A 13,080-nucleotide genomic window follows, 5' to 3' on the forward strand; every position below is an offset into this window, starting at 1 on the left:
CTAGTAGAATTTTATTTATACTTTATCCTTCATGTTCCTTTCCAATGTAAATAATAGATTTCAGAGCTACACTGAGTCCAATTTAAGTATTTAAGATGGGAATTACTCTATTATTATCTTGTATATGGGTCTCCTGAATCCGTACAACTGGTCTACTCCCTTGAGGAGTGCTGATCTTGAGGGAACCAGCAAAGTAACTTTCATTTTATGACTCGTCCAAGTGAGGGAAGTGGTCTAGCAAGTGCCAGTGGAACGAAGCTCTGGGACCAGTGGAAGGGTGATGTCAAGGCTGGTGGCATCTGACTTATCTCATTAGGGGTGTGGAGGTGACTCTTGGCCATCCTAGGAGGCATATACCCTCACCACAGAGTCAATCTCCCTCTCAGATGGAGTAAAAGCGGAAGTCACCTCTTCCTTCTTACCTTGACTCTTGCAAGATCATGTGGATTGAGGACTGAACCCTGATAAAATTCCACCTGAGTAAAATGTCGTTTGAACAGAGCCTCAAGCTCCAGGTTAGGGGAAATGCTGGCAGGGAGAGAAGAAACAACCATTAATAAAATAGACTCAGGTATTCCTGCTTCCATGGCCTTCTTTCTTTCTGACTTCCAAAGAGAAAGACCTAGGAAAAGGCTTTCACCTTCAAGGCAGCGCCCTTTCTTGCCAGAAATAAAAGGTTCACACTCGAGAGAAATAAAACCCCAGCCCCCTGAAAACCCAAACCAGTACTGAGGTAAAATAAAGAAGCTCACGGTCTTCACAAGTCTGAGGCCAATGAGGCGAAATGTCTTCAACTTTGTTAGGAATGGAATCTCTATTTTATGAATAGAGACTGAGCTGTGACATTAGAGATTAGCCAAAGGTGCCCCTGGCAGAGCCTCCTGCTGTTCCCTCCCTCAAAGCCTTTTCCCTGCTTCTCAGCCACATGGACTTCTCATGTCCCTGATCCCAGGGCCTGGATCAAAACATGTCACCTCTGAGCAGCCACAGACAGAGATAATTTACTCTTGGTACTGTTCTTGATTCACACATGCATACACTCCTCATCATTCTTAGTGCTGAGCTGTACAGACATCTTTCCCATTGGAGGACAAGGATTAAAACACTGATTGACCTATTCATCCATTTATTACTTCTGTAGAGATGAAAGATATCTACTCTCTATAGGTCTTAGGCTAGGTGCTGGGAGATGATATTTGGTTCGAACCTACTAGGTACCAAGAACTGTGTTAGTCAATGCTTGCCTAATATTCATTAAGTGCTTAGTATGAATTGTTAATGTTTTCCAGAACTTATTATGTGGCAGACACCATTCCAAGCACTTGACAAGTATTAACTCATTTAAACCTCAAAACAACCCTGGAGGAAGGGATGTTATTAACCCAAAGCCTCAAGAGGTTAATTAACTGGGCCATCTACTACAATGCTGACACTGACAGATGCTGGGGACACGAAGGTGAATCCCAGCAAGTGAAGCATTAGCCGCCAGCTTGTTGATCAGACTCAAGCAGTGGGTGAGAGAGAAACAGAGCCTGTGCAAATCCGACCAGTCTTTGAGATCCATTACTCGTCAGGCCCCTCTTGGGAAGTCTGCCTGGTCATGCAAGAAATGGTGGTCTCTCCCTGACACAAATGCCTAGTGCAATTCTACCTCTTGACTAAACCGACTTCAGTCAGTGAATATAGGTTAGATGTTGAGCTCTAATTGTTGCACACGTGCTCATCTTGAAATGCCCAACCAATATGAGGGCAGAACCTACGCATGCTACTTCTCTTGAACCTTCCATAATGCTCTGCAGAGGATGGGCCCCTCGGCTGGTAATGAGAGGCTAAGCACTGAATTGTATCTGTGAGTTCTGCTCCTGTGCTGATGGCCTGGCTGGTCTTTTCAGAACTTGGAGAATTCAGTGCTGAGAAGCAAAATGCTGGCGCTCAGACATGGTGGTTATTTTGGTACTCTAGGAACAAATGTCAAAAGGAAGGAGATGCACAGAACAGAAGCTTATAGGGAAGTCAATTTCCATGGGATCTTGGAGCAGGATTGAGGCCTGGGCCGTCAACCCCCTATGGAGCCAACACCAACTCATAAGCTTTGTCCCTTGGTAACTTGGGGCTGGTGCTGGCCCTATGGTGGCCTCATTTCCAACACAAAAGAAGACAGTGCCACCCAAGTCAACATGCCTGAGTCCCTAGACTCTCTATCCCTGTGGCAGACTAACTTTTACCTAAAAGGGGATCAGACGAAGCTTAAAATCCCAACATTGAGCAGATGGAGAGGTCTTGCTTTCGTCAACTGTACAACAAACATAGTAAGATCTATCTTCTAAGTTGCTTGTCAACCTAATATATTTTATCTTTCACAATAGCTAACATTTATTGAGCACTTACTGTGTGCCTGATTCTGCTCTGTATACTTTACATGGATTATTTCCTTTCATTCCCCCTACGTGGTAGAATGAAACCATTGTGATCTCCCTATCTTATGAATGTGAAAACTAGGGCCCAGGGAGGCTAAATAACTTCTTCGGCAAGAGTCATATGGAATACTCGTACTTTGACTCCCTGTGTTGACGAAAGGAGAGATCGTATGTCCGGGGACCAGCACAGGTTCCTATACCGAGGTTTCTAGAAATGGCAATTGTTGTTGCAGCTGTGGTTAGTACTTTATACCCTGCTTCCTCTTACGTTTACGTCTTGCGTGGCCACTCTGTCGCTCCTGCCCTTGTAAAGAATCCACATCAGACAGCTAATCATTCCACACCAGACACTGTGGAAACACCTGGATCAAATCGATCCAGACAGCTGATGGGACAGTAATGATGCGTTTGACCCATAACGAACTTCATTCTTACTTGCCAGAATTGCCTCCACAGAAGCAGGTACCGTTCTTACCATGGACTAACAGGTTGGTTCCCTTTCCATTGGCTCCATATTATCCTCTCCAAGGAGACCACCTGGGGCCATGGCCAATTCAACTCTGCACTGCCCCCCACACGGCCCCCCACACCACCACTCCCACAGGCACTCAGGGAGTCCTCCTCAGGGTGCCTGGTTGGGTGGAGGGTCTCAAAACAGCAGAGGCCCCTTACTTGTGAAGAAAGACGATCTCCACATTGACATCATCCCGGTCCTTGTGCAGGAAGTCCTTCAGGAAGTTGGAAACACTCTCCAGAGTGATGTGTCCGCAGACCACAATGTGCCTGAACAGGAGAAGCCAGTTAGATGGGGCCAGCCCTGCACTGACCTGGCACCCACCCCGGGCAAGACAGAGGAAGCGCACAGCTGCAGGGAAGCATTCATCTCCTCCCGAGGCCTCAGTTAAAGCCCAGCTCCCATCCCCAGAGGGCCGTGAGGCAAAGCAGCGGTGCTGGCAGGTGCTCAGAGACTCCTCGACAGAAAAGGCATATGGCTTCTCACCTGATGCTGCACAAAATCCTATTAAAAGCCCAACCGTTTGGCCAAGTGGTTTTATGCATTGAACAATAAGTGACATTATGCTTGTGCTTAAATGCTGCATTATCAAGTCCCTTGCAGATTCATATCTTTCCCTTTCTGCCCACAAAGCGTCCTCTTGAGAGATTTACCGAATGAGTCTTGGTTTATGACATAGAGCTTATCAGGTAATGAGATAACAAATCTTGCTGAAACGATGATTTTGTGTGTAAGAAAGCAGACTTTTATCAGGGTGGCTAATGTGCGGCTTGACACGTTATGGGCTCTGCTGGCCATAAGCAGTAAAAAGGAAATTTTGCATTTTTCCGCCATAACTCCTCCGACAATGGGGGCATGTAACACTTTACAGTAAGTGAGCATTAGTCAGGGCTAAATGGGGATGGGACGCCTATGGAATCGGAGATCATGCTGCAGGCTGTGCATCCCCAGGTAGCTGTTTCCCTAGGGTGCCCGGGATTTCCACGAGAGCCAAAGCATTTTACTTCAAGATGGGGAGAAGCTAGAAAGGGAAGAGGCTGGAATGGTTTGCCTTGATCCAGCGAGGTTTGGACTTCTGTTTCTGGAGATGGTGGCTTCCCCTGAGGAGATGAGCCTCTTTTCCAGAACTGCTGGGACAACCATCCCCCCGACATCTTTGGGCTCCTGGACCCATCTGATAAATCTGAACCAATCTGGCTACCCTGTGGCCATTGACATTTGCTATCTGATGCTCCATCAGGACTAAGCCCTTTGGTGCAAGGGTTAGCCCCACGACCCAAAGCCAGGGCCTGACTGTGGAGAGGAAACCTGCTGGCTTCTAAAAGAAGACAGTAGCAAGGGGCTCAGCCCAGGTCCCTGTGCCTCTCGGGCTGCTAGGGAAAGAGGCTGAATCCCTGGCCGGGCTCTGAGGTATGGGCAGGTGGCGAACACTGAAGCACGGTAATTTCGTGGGAAAAAATTTAGAACGGCTAGGCCCCTTGCACCTCATAATTGCTCGGTGCACATTCCAATAAGGTAGAAACCTCATTGGCTGGAGGCAGCTCATAATGGGAGGAAGTGATGATCACTTACGCAATGTTCCATTAGATGCCATTACAAGAGCCTGCCCTTTCGTTGTAATTTGGTGCTTGACTAAGTATGTGAGAATAAGGCAGTAAACTCATTGGTGAAAGGATAATGATGCAGAACAAAGAGTAAATCAATAATATGCACGATGCAGTTAATAATATCACCATTATGGACTGTTATTGTTACGGTGCCGCACTCAGTGGCCGGGCAAGCGAAGGCCATCGCAGGGAGGAAAGACTGTCCGTGGGCTGCCTCAGAAAAGACGTTCCAACACGATCACTTTGTTCTCTAGCCAGTACCGGCCAGGTTCAGGGAGGTCCCTTGGCCACCCATCCAAATGCCCCAAACCCACATAACTAACTCCCTCCCGAAATACACCCTGTGTCAGAACACGGGATGTGAACAGAACACTTGGATTACACACATTTTTATCCTGTCATCTCTTAAAATATTTCTTGTAGCACATGTGCACTTACATGGACAAAACAGGCTACAAATGAACTTGCATGTTTTGCATAAGATTTCTGATTCTGAATTTGCCAGGTGTGTGCAGAAAGTGACCCGAGATGCAGGATTCCCTCCTGATCTGACATCTAGGTCTGCATGGGGGCAATTCTAATGCCTTCTGCCCACAGACTCCCATGACTGCGAACAAGGCCAGCGTGAATCGATGTATGGGCACCTCCACAGGACAGATATGGGGTTGGGGCCCTCCGCCTCACCTGGATGTGAGAATAAGCCAGACTGGATCCCTTGCCCTGCCACCAAGGATGTGTGTGACCCTGGGCAAGCTCCTTATTCCCATTCAATAGATGAGAGAGCTGAGAGGTTAATGCCACCCAGCCAGGGTGAGCTGAGCTAACACAGGGCTCAAAGTTCTATACCAGTAGAAGCCTGGTGATTACTCAAAGCTGGACTCGAATCAATGAGAGGTCCGGGTAAATGCCTGAACATTCATCCTTCCCATCCTGTGTGCAAAGGACTGAATGAACATCTGTCAGCATCCCTCTCCCTGTTCTGAAATCATTCATCTCCAGGACAGATGTGTGAGAAGTAGAAGGGAAGGAGATGAGTTCACCCTCTCACCCTTGAATCAAAGGCCCCGCCAGCTGATTTATTCAGCCTTAGAAAGAGTCAGGGTTCTCCTAGTTGAAAATGTGCTGGGTACATATAAAATATATTCCAGTGCAATCAATATTATCCCTTAAGCCTTTAATTAGCTTTCACTTCTCTTAAGAAGTAGACAAATGCAGGCAGGAGAGGAGAGAAAAAAAGGATTGACTTTTCTCATTTGATGTTAGCTGTCCAATACCATTCTAGACAATTGAGAATATATATCTTTTAGCTACAGCATGATTTCTGGGGTGGAGAGCAGCCTTTATCAAAAAGGAAGAAAAAAAATCTTCCTTCAACATAATTGGTATTTCTGCTCAGGAAAAGCGAGATTGATTGAAAGCAGATTGCCTTTTTGCCCAAGGAGAGTTATTAGGTACATTATCATGGCAACCTTGGAGAACCCATATTGTTCCAATCTGTCCTATATCTGATTTGAAGATTTATGACTTCCCCCCTTTGTGCCAATAATCATTTCCCTCCATTTTGTTTTCCATACAGTGGAAGTTATCAAGAAGCCCACATATTGAACATGTTTGAATGCAGTTAGAGTTGATGGATGGGGAGAAGTCACCTCTCTAACTCAGCATCTGCATTAGAAGATCAGCTCCCACGAGCCTGTGTCTGAGGGAGCACGGGGGGCCCTGCAGGAGCACAAGGGATGGATGGTGGAAAGGGAAAATTTACTTTCCAGAAATATTATCAAGACTTTTGAAAATTCCAGGGACTGTAGTTGGGGGAAGGGTATTATTGCAGGGAGAAGAGAAGCAGAATTTGTTGTATCCTTGATGATTGAAAATACAACTGAAAATATTCTAAGACTGGGAGCTGGGTGTGCTCTCCTTGGATACAGAGTGATGGTTATTCACGGTGCATGATTTAAAGGATGCCAAAAAGATCCTCATCCAAAATTATCTCTGCCAGATTCCATGACACCTACAAATCTACTATGTGAGATTTGTACTTTGATAGCCCTGTGTTAGCTCAGCTCAGACACTAAATAACTAAATAGTCTTAGGCAAGGTACCAATTCTGCATTTTACCACTATAAAGTCAGAATCTTGGAGGGGCTGGAGCTAGTACCTGATTCATGAGGTTATCTTGAGGATTTATTTAAATAGATAATACATGTGAAGGGCCTAGTAAAGAGTCTGGGTCATTGCAAGCATTATTAAATGGTAGGATTCATGTGATATCTATAAATCAGTAGGTAACAGATGTAAAGTGCTCTAGGGCCCCTGGAATCTCACCTAATCCTCAAACAACCCTATGTTCCTACAATCTGCATCTTTGCAGATAACCTCTCTTAACCTCAATTTCCTTAAGTCGCATGCCTGACATCCCACAGCAAGAAAGTGACTTGCCCAGGATGTGACCCAGGTCCGCAGCTCTAATGCTCACTAAGATGAAGGTGTTAGGGTGCAGAGAGCATGGGCTGGAGTATTTCAGCTTCTGCTCCTTGATGACAGGCAGGGCTTAGCCAGCAGGATGTCCTCCTGGTCACACAGTGGAGGGAATGCTGGAGGGGTTCTCACTGGGCCAGGAGAGAGGCTTAGCCTGGGGACTGGGATGGAAAGAGATGATTCTCACTTAAAACATCCCAATGTTGCAGCATCACTAAATGCTGGCTGCATGTGGTCAAGGCAACAAAGGCTGAGGGATGGCAGAAACTCTAAACCAAGTCTTTTACACTGAAGCCACACAATTTGGCAAGCCGAGGGATGGCAAAGTGATGCAGATATCCATTTTAGACATCATATGTTACGTCCAGCCCCGGATGCCTCACCAGCCTAAGGATCCCAAAGATAAATGATCCATTTACGGTGGAGAATATTTAGGAAAGTTACGCTATGACGGTAACTAACACTGTTCCCAATGTGGCTTTGGATTTGAGCTTCTTTAAATGATTGGCATTCTTAATGATGGATTTCTATAGGGCCTGGCCATGTGGTTTGTGAAGATGGCCAACAAACCTACATCAATAACCATTTCTGATCTGATGGGACTTCTTTGTTTTTAAAATTTTGTCAAGTTCTGTAAACAAATCTTTCTTGGGCTAAACTAATGTTAATGGCTGGATTAAAAGATTCCTCTCAGATGCATGAAGAAGCATCTTAAATGCTGGAATAGTAGCAGATGACATTTTGTGTAAAGGAGCTAGTCATCCAGTGTAAGCAAATTCGCCTGGTCTGGGGGCAGGGCTCCATAAACACAGGCTGAACTGAATTAGGGGGTAACACTCGTGTGTCATGGAGCAAACATGGCATCAGTAGATGAGTGTGACAACCACAATAAGAATAATGCTTGACTATTACAAACTCTATCAGCGTTCACCAAACTACCGAGTGTTTTTTTCATGAGTACATCTTCACTAAATGAATATGGGTGTGCCTCTCCCATCATTAAGCATCTCCACCCCCAAAATCAAATCCCACGAATTCTCCTCAATCAGTCTACTTTCTTCCTGGAGATGGCGGAGGGAAGCCAGGATGCCCCAGTTGAGTTGGGACCTGTTTCAGAGCTCAGTTCCATTGGTGCCTTTCAGAATGGGCAACTTAGGGGAGGTGACCTAGGGCAGGAGGCATAAGAGGAGGATGCCAAGGGGGGCCCAAGCTCTTCAAGGCTCCAGGGAATGAGGCCTCCAGAGACCCACTGAAGCTGAGTTGAGCTAAATGAGAACTAAAACCTACACACTTTTAAGAAGACTCGGGTAGTGTTGCTTAGAGCCAGTAGCCTGAAAAAGGGAACCGTGACAGGGATGGGCTCCACTCCATAGACTCATGTTCATCTTAGTATCAGAATGGCCCTTTGGGAATGTTTAGTCTAGTGCCTGCATCATTATTTTAATGTGGAAACTGAGGCCCAGAGATTTAGTACACGGTGAATGGCAGAGCAAGAGCCACCCTACCCCCTCGCTCTGATGCCTTCTAGAGAGAGGGAAGGCTGATGCTGCTGAAAGGACCTGAGCTGGGAATCAGGAGACTGGGGCCAATCACTACAAAATGAAGGGGCCCAGACAGAGTGGGCTGCACCCACAGACACTGATGGATTCCCCCCGCCCCGAGTTCTAGCTCTCTGCCACTTCTAGTTTATGCCACCAGCATATCTTGTCTAGACGTCTGCAATACTTCCTAATTCAGTTCCCTGCTCACTCTCCCCGCCACCCCCACCCCCTCAAAACAGCCAAAGAGCAGGACTGAGGCAAATCCGACAGCATCAGTTTCCCCCTCGGGGCAGGGAGGTCTCAGATCTCTCTTTAGCAGAGCCTCATTCTAGGAAGACAATGTAAAATGCACAGCTCTGGGCTGTTTATTTTTAAAGATACTATATCCATTTTTACTGGAACAAGTATAAAGAACTTAAAAAACCCATAGCTATCCTGTCACAATAAATCACACAGAGTAAATTGAAAATCCTATACAGCTTTCCCTGAATACATTGTGCTCACTTTGTCAGAGAGGTAGATGAAACGTGGCATATATTGATCTAGATGTCTCTGTAAAACTATAATATTTATATCAAATACATATGCTAGAATCTCTTCTGTCTTTCTGCTGAGACTTCTAATCATGCTCTTTCCATCCCATCTCCCCCCAGCCCCCCCCCCAACCATTGGTAGCCACCAGCTTAATGGGAATGAATTTTAAAAAGGACTTGTCAAGGGAATTCAGCAGCATTTTATCATACAGAAAGCAGGGTAGGGGTGGCGAGAGACCTTACAAACCCAAATCACACAGTGGTCAGTACTCCAAGTTCATGTTGTCCCTCCAAGGTTGAATTTGAACCATTCAGTGTCCACATAACTATCTCTCCAAGACTCTCAAACAAGCTGAGGTTTTGGCAGATTCTGGGCTTGACATTCCATTATCACTGGTGGTGCTTTCTTTGGCTGTTTTGTCACATAGCTTTCCCTGGTTTGGGTCATGTCCTTCAGGGTGACGGTTACCCAGGTTCTCCCCTGAGGTGCAGGACCCCACTGCCCAAAAGAAAGGAAGCTGATCCACCTCTCGCCTTCCCACTTCCTCCTATACTGAGAGCCTGTCCCAAAGGAACTGACTTCCACGTAGGGGAGTTCACCTTTGGCCAACAAAAGATAGCTCCAGGCTGTGTGGGTCCCATCCTTCTATCCCACCTTGGGATCTGGATCAGGACCCCCAAAGCTTGCTGGACTTTCCAGAGCTATCTGCTGACCAATGGGCTGGTTGGTAAGGTGTGCTTGTCTTGGCCACCCTCTGCCACTGTAAGTGTAGGAGAAATATAACAGTTAACCACAAGACTGTCGGGTTAGATCATTGGCCGATTCTGCCACCTCAGATCTACTAACCATGTTCTACTAACTTGTGAGAGAACAGTACTTGTAAGGAGGACAAAAATGAAAACAAAACAACTGTGAATGTGTATTGAGGCCGCAATCTCAAACCCTGGCTGTAGCCATTTCCAGTTAAAACAAATGAAAAAACAAAACCAGCAAACGAAAAGCCCAAGGAAGTTTAGAGATAAGAAAATCTCCTACCCAGGGCCACAGCTAGTACTTTGCTAATTACAAAGAAAGGAAATGCCTTCTCCCTTCTAGTGAGGAAGAGAATAAAGTAATCATCTCATCCAGCGGTCAATAGAGTTATTCTGGAAGAGACAGGCTGTTTTGCTGTTTCCCTAAACAGGGGCTGAAGGCTGAGCAAATAGATCCCAACAGTGCAGCAAAGGCACCTCTGTAAAACAGAGCCCCAAGGTCACAGGACAGACAACTGGTAATGCCAACAGTGAATACTGAGATGTACTGACCAGACCAGAACTTTCTGCACAAAGTAGGTGCATCTTGCCATATGTAGATGGTTAGGACCTAAACCCTCTTAGGTGCATCTTGCCATATGTAGACGGTTAGGACCTAAACCCTCTTAGGTGCATCTTGCCATATGTAGACGGTTAGGACCTAAACCCTCTTAGGTGCATCTTGCCATATGTAGACGGTTAGGACCTAAACCCTCTTAGGTGCATCTTGCCATATGTAGACGGTTAGGACCTAAACCCTCTTAGGTGCATCTTGCCATATGTAGACGGTTAGGACCTAAACCCTCTTAGGTGCATCTTGCCATATGTAGACGGTTAGGACCTAAACCCTCTTAGGTGCATCTTGCCATATGTAGATGGTTAGGACCTAAACCACGCCAGAGGGATCTATGTCTATGCCACCACTATCCTAGATCACAATTAGATCTCCATAATTAGAGCACGCACACGGAATAATCACACATCTTTTGTAGTTTGTTGCCTAAAGGGAGCCTCAGTCCAAGTCTTAAAAATAAACTCTGAGGGGCGCCTAGGTGACTCAGTTGGTTAAGTGTCTGACTCTTGGTTTCAACTCAGATTGTGATCTCGGGGTCATGAGATCGAGCCCCACATCAGGCTCCAGGGCTCAGCACGGAGTCTCTCCCTCTGCCCCTCCCCCCAACTCTCTCAGTCTCTCTCTCTCTAAAATAAATAAATCTTTAAAAATAAATAAATAAGGGGCGCCTGGGTGGCTCAGTCATTAAGCGTCTGCCTTCGGCTCAGGTCATGATCCCGGGGTCTTGGGATCGAGCCCCACATTGGGCTCCCTGCTCAGCGGGAAGCCCGCTTCTCCCTCTCCCACTCCCCCTGCTTGTGTTCCCTCTCTTGCTGTCTCTGTCTGTCAAATAAGTAAAATCTTAAAATAAATAAATAAATAAATAAATAAATAAATAAATAAATAAATAAATAAATTCTGACAACTGCAGAGTAGGAGGCATTGGTTATATTGACCTGTCCAGCAGGCACCCTCTCTTCTGTCAATGGCACCTCATTTTTTTTTAAAGATTTTTTATTTATTTATCTGAGAGAGAGAATGGGAGACAGAGAGCATGAGAGGGGGAGGATCAGAGGGAGAAGCAGACTCCCCGCTGAGCAGGGAGTCCGATGCGGGACTCGATCCCGGGACTCCAGGATCATGACCTGAGCCGAAGGCAGTTGCTTAACCAACTGAGCCACCCAGGCGCCCCAATGGCACCTCATTTTTAATTTGGGTAACCAGTCCTCTCTAATCAGATACAGTCTTGGGACCTTGACCCAAGTCATGACCATCCCTGAGTTTCTGCTTGCTGGGTCCCAGGGTGGCTTGCCTGGCTCAACCATGTCCTTTCAGAGATCTTGTCCGTCAGCTTTTTTCTGAATTCCCTAAGGTACTCTAACCTTCCAAAAAAAAAATTCCTTTTCTGCTTAAGTTAGCAAGAATCCACTTCTGTTGCCTATAACCAAAGAACCCTGAACTGGAAGAGTTGTTTACCTTCACCTTAGTTTCTCCCTTAATTTTCACAAGGACCCAGTAGGCTGGTGTGGTTTTGGTTTCTTTCTCTCCCCTCTTCCTTTCCTTCCTTCTTGGAAGAGGACTTATACAGCCATCTTAAGTAGGCAATTCTATAACTGCCCGACTCTCAGAAATTACACTGTGTCTCTCCCCAGCACCCTAGCCCTTCCACGTTTTATTCATCCCATTACTGCAGGCTTGGTGGCCGCTGGCCATTTTCAAGTAAGTCAGTCTTCCTTTGACCTGGCTCTTCCAATCCTAGATGGTGCTCTGCTCTTACAAAGAAATCAGGGCGCTGAACTGCACTTTCCTCTATGCAGATCAAAGTAGATTTGCCTGTCTCTACTGGGTGGTGCTGCTTCTGAACACGAGGGACCCCGAGAGAAGAGAAGACCAGGGCAAAGGTCAACCACACCCTTCGGAGATGAAGGTAGAATAGAGGGAAAATGAGTCCAAGCAAAGAAATGGTTCTTACTTTTCGCCCTTGTAGAGGGGAGGTATGTTAGCTTTGATTTGCAAAGCGAGCCCCACCTCCACACTAACACCCCTGGTAAATCATACATCATCGCCCTAGGGCGTATCTTGTTTGGACTACCTTCCCATAAAGACAATCAAGTTGACACATCCTGGCCTTGTTCCCCAGCCATTCCCCAGGGTGTGGCCCCAGTTAGCACACACCACTAGCTATCCAATCCACTCTGAGTAGACCCAACATTCCAGCTGGCCTCTAGCATCTGTTATACACATAAGAACTGGAGGAGTCCACAGGTTCCAGGGTTTGCTGGGGCATAACACACCACCGGGGGACACTGTAGGGGATGAAAATGAGGGGGATCAGGGTAGCATCAGCAGCTCCCCCACCGTCCCAAGTCTCTCTGCATCCCTGTTTTACTGGGTCCATCATTAGATCCATAGGTTTTTAGGCGCACAAGTCACCCTGCTGTTACCTTTGCCCCAAACTACTGCAATGGGTACATTTTAAAAATATGAATTATCAACTGCTTTTAGGAGCACTCCCTCTAAAATGCCTGCAGCCTTCATGATTTCACTGAAGAAAATTCCTGCCAAAAAGCATTTTACTGGGATGATGCTCCTACATAATCAAGCTTCTGTTTAGCTGCCACTTGTTCCTGGGATGGTTCTGATTG

The 13,080-nt window shown here is 46.3% G+C and overlaps 1 protein-coding gene across 18 annotated transcripts in view; it reads right to left on the bottom strand.

Moving 5' to 3' along the window:
* KCNMA1 (potassium calcium-activated channel subfamily M alpha 1) overlaps nt 1-13,080 on the bottom strand; it is a 734,101-nt gene that overhangs the window by 212,315 nt on the left and 508,706 nt on the right. For all 18 annotated transcript variants that reach the window (XR_010412485.1, XR_010412484.1, XR_010412486.1 and 15 more), the window contains 2 exons: nt 3,090-3,200; nt 423-528 (listed from right to left, as the gene is read on the bottom strand). Coding sequence is in view for 14 of the 18 variants with exons in the window: in XM_054508237.2 (XP_054364212.1) it covers nt 423-528; nt 3,090-3,200 (217 nt within the window). In the remaining 4 variants the exon portion in view is untranslated. The remainder of the gene's footprint in view (nt 1-422; nt 529-3,089; nt 3,201-13,080) is intronic.

This window comes from Mirounga angustirostris, unplaced genomic scaffold (genome assembly GCF_029215605.1).
Source record: "Mirounga angustirostris isolate CCGP_5_RB_7025 unplaced genomic scaffold, mMirAng1.0.hap1 SCAF_6, whole genome shotgun sequence".
Lineage (NCBI taxonomy): Eukaryota > Metazoa > Chordata > Mammalia > Carnivora > Phocidae > Mirounga > Mirounga angustirostris.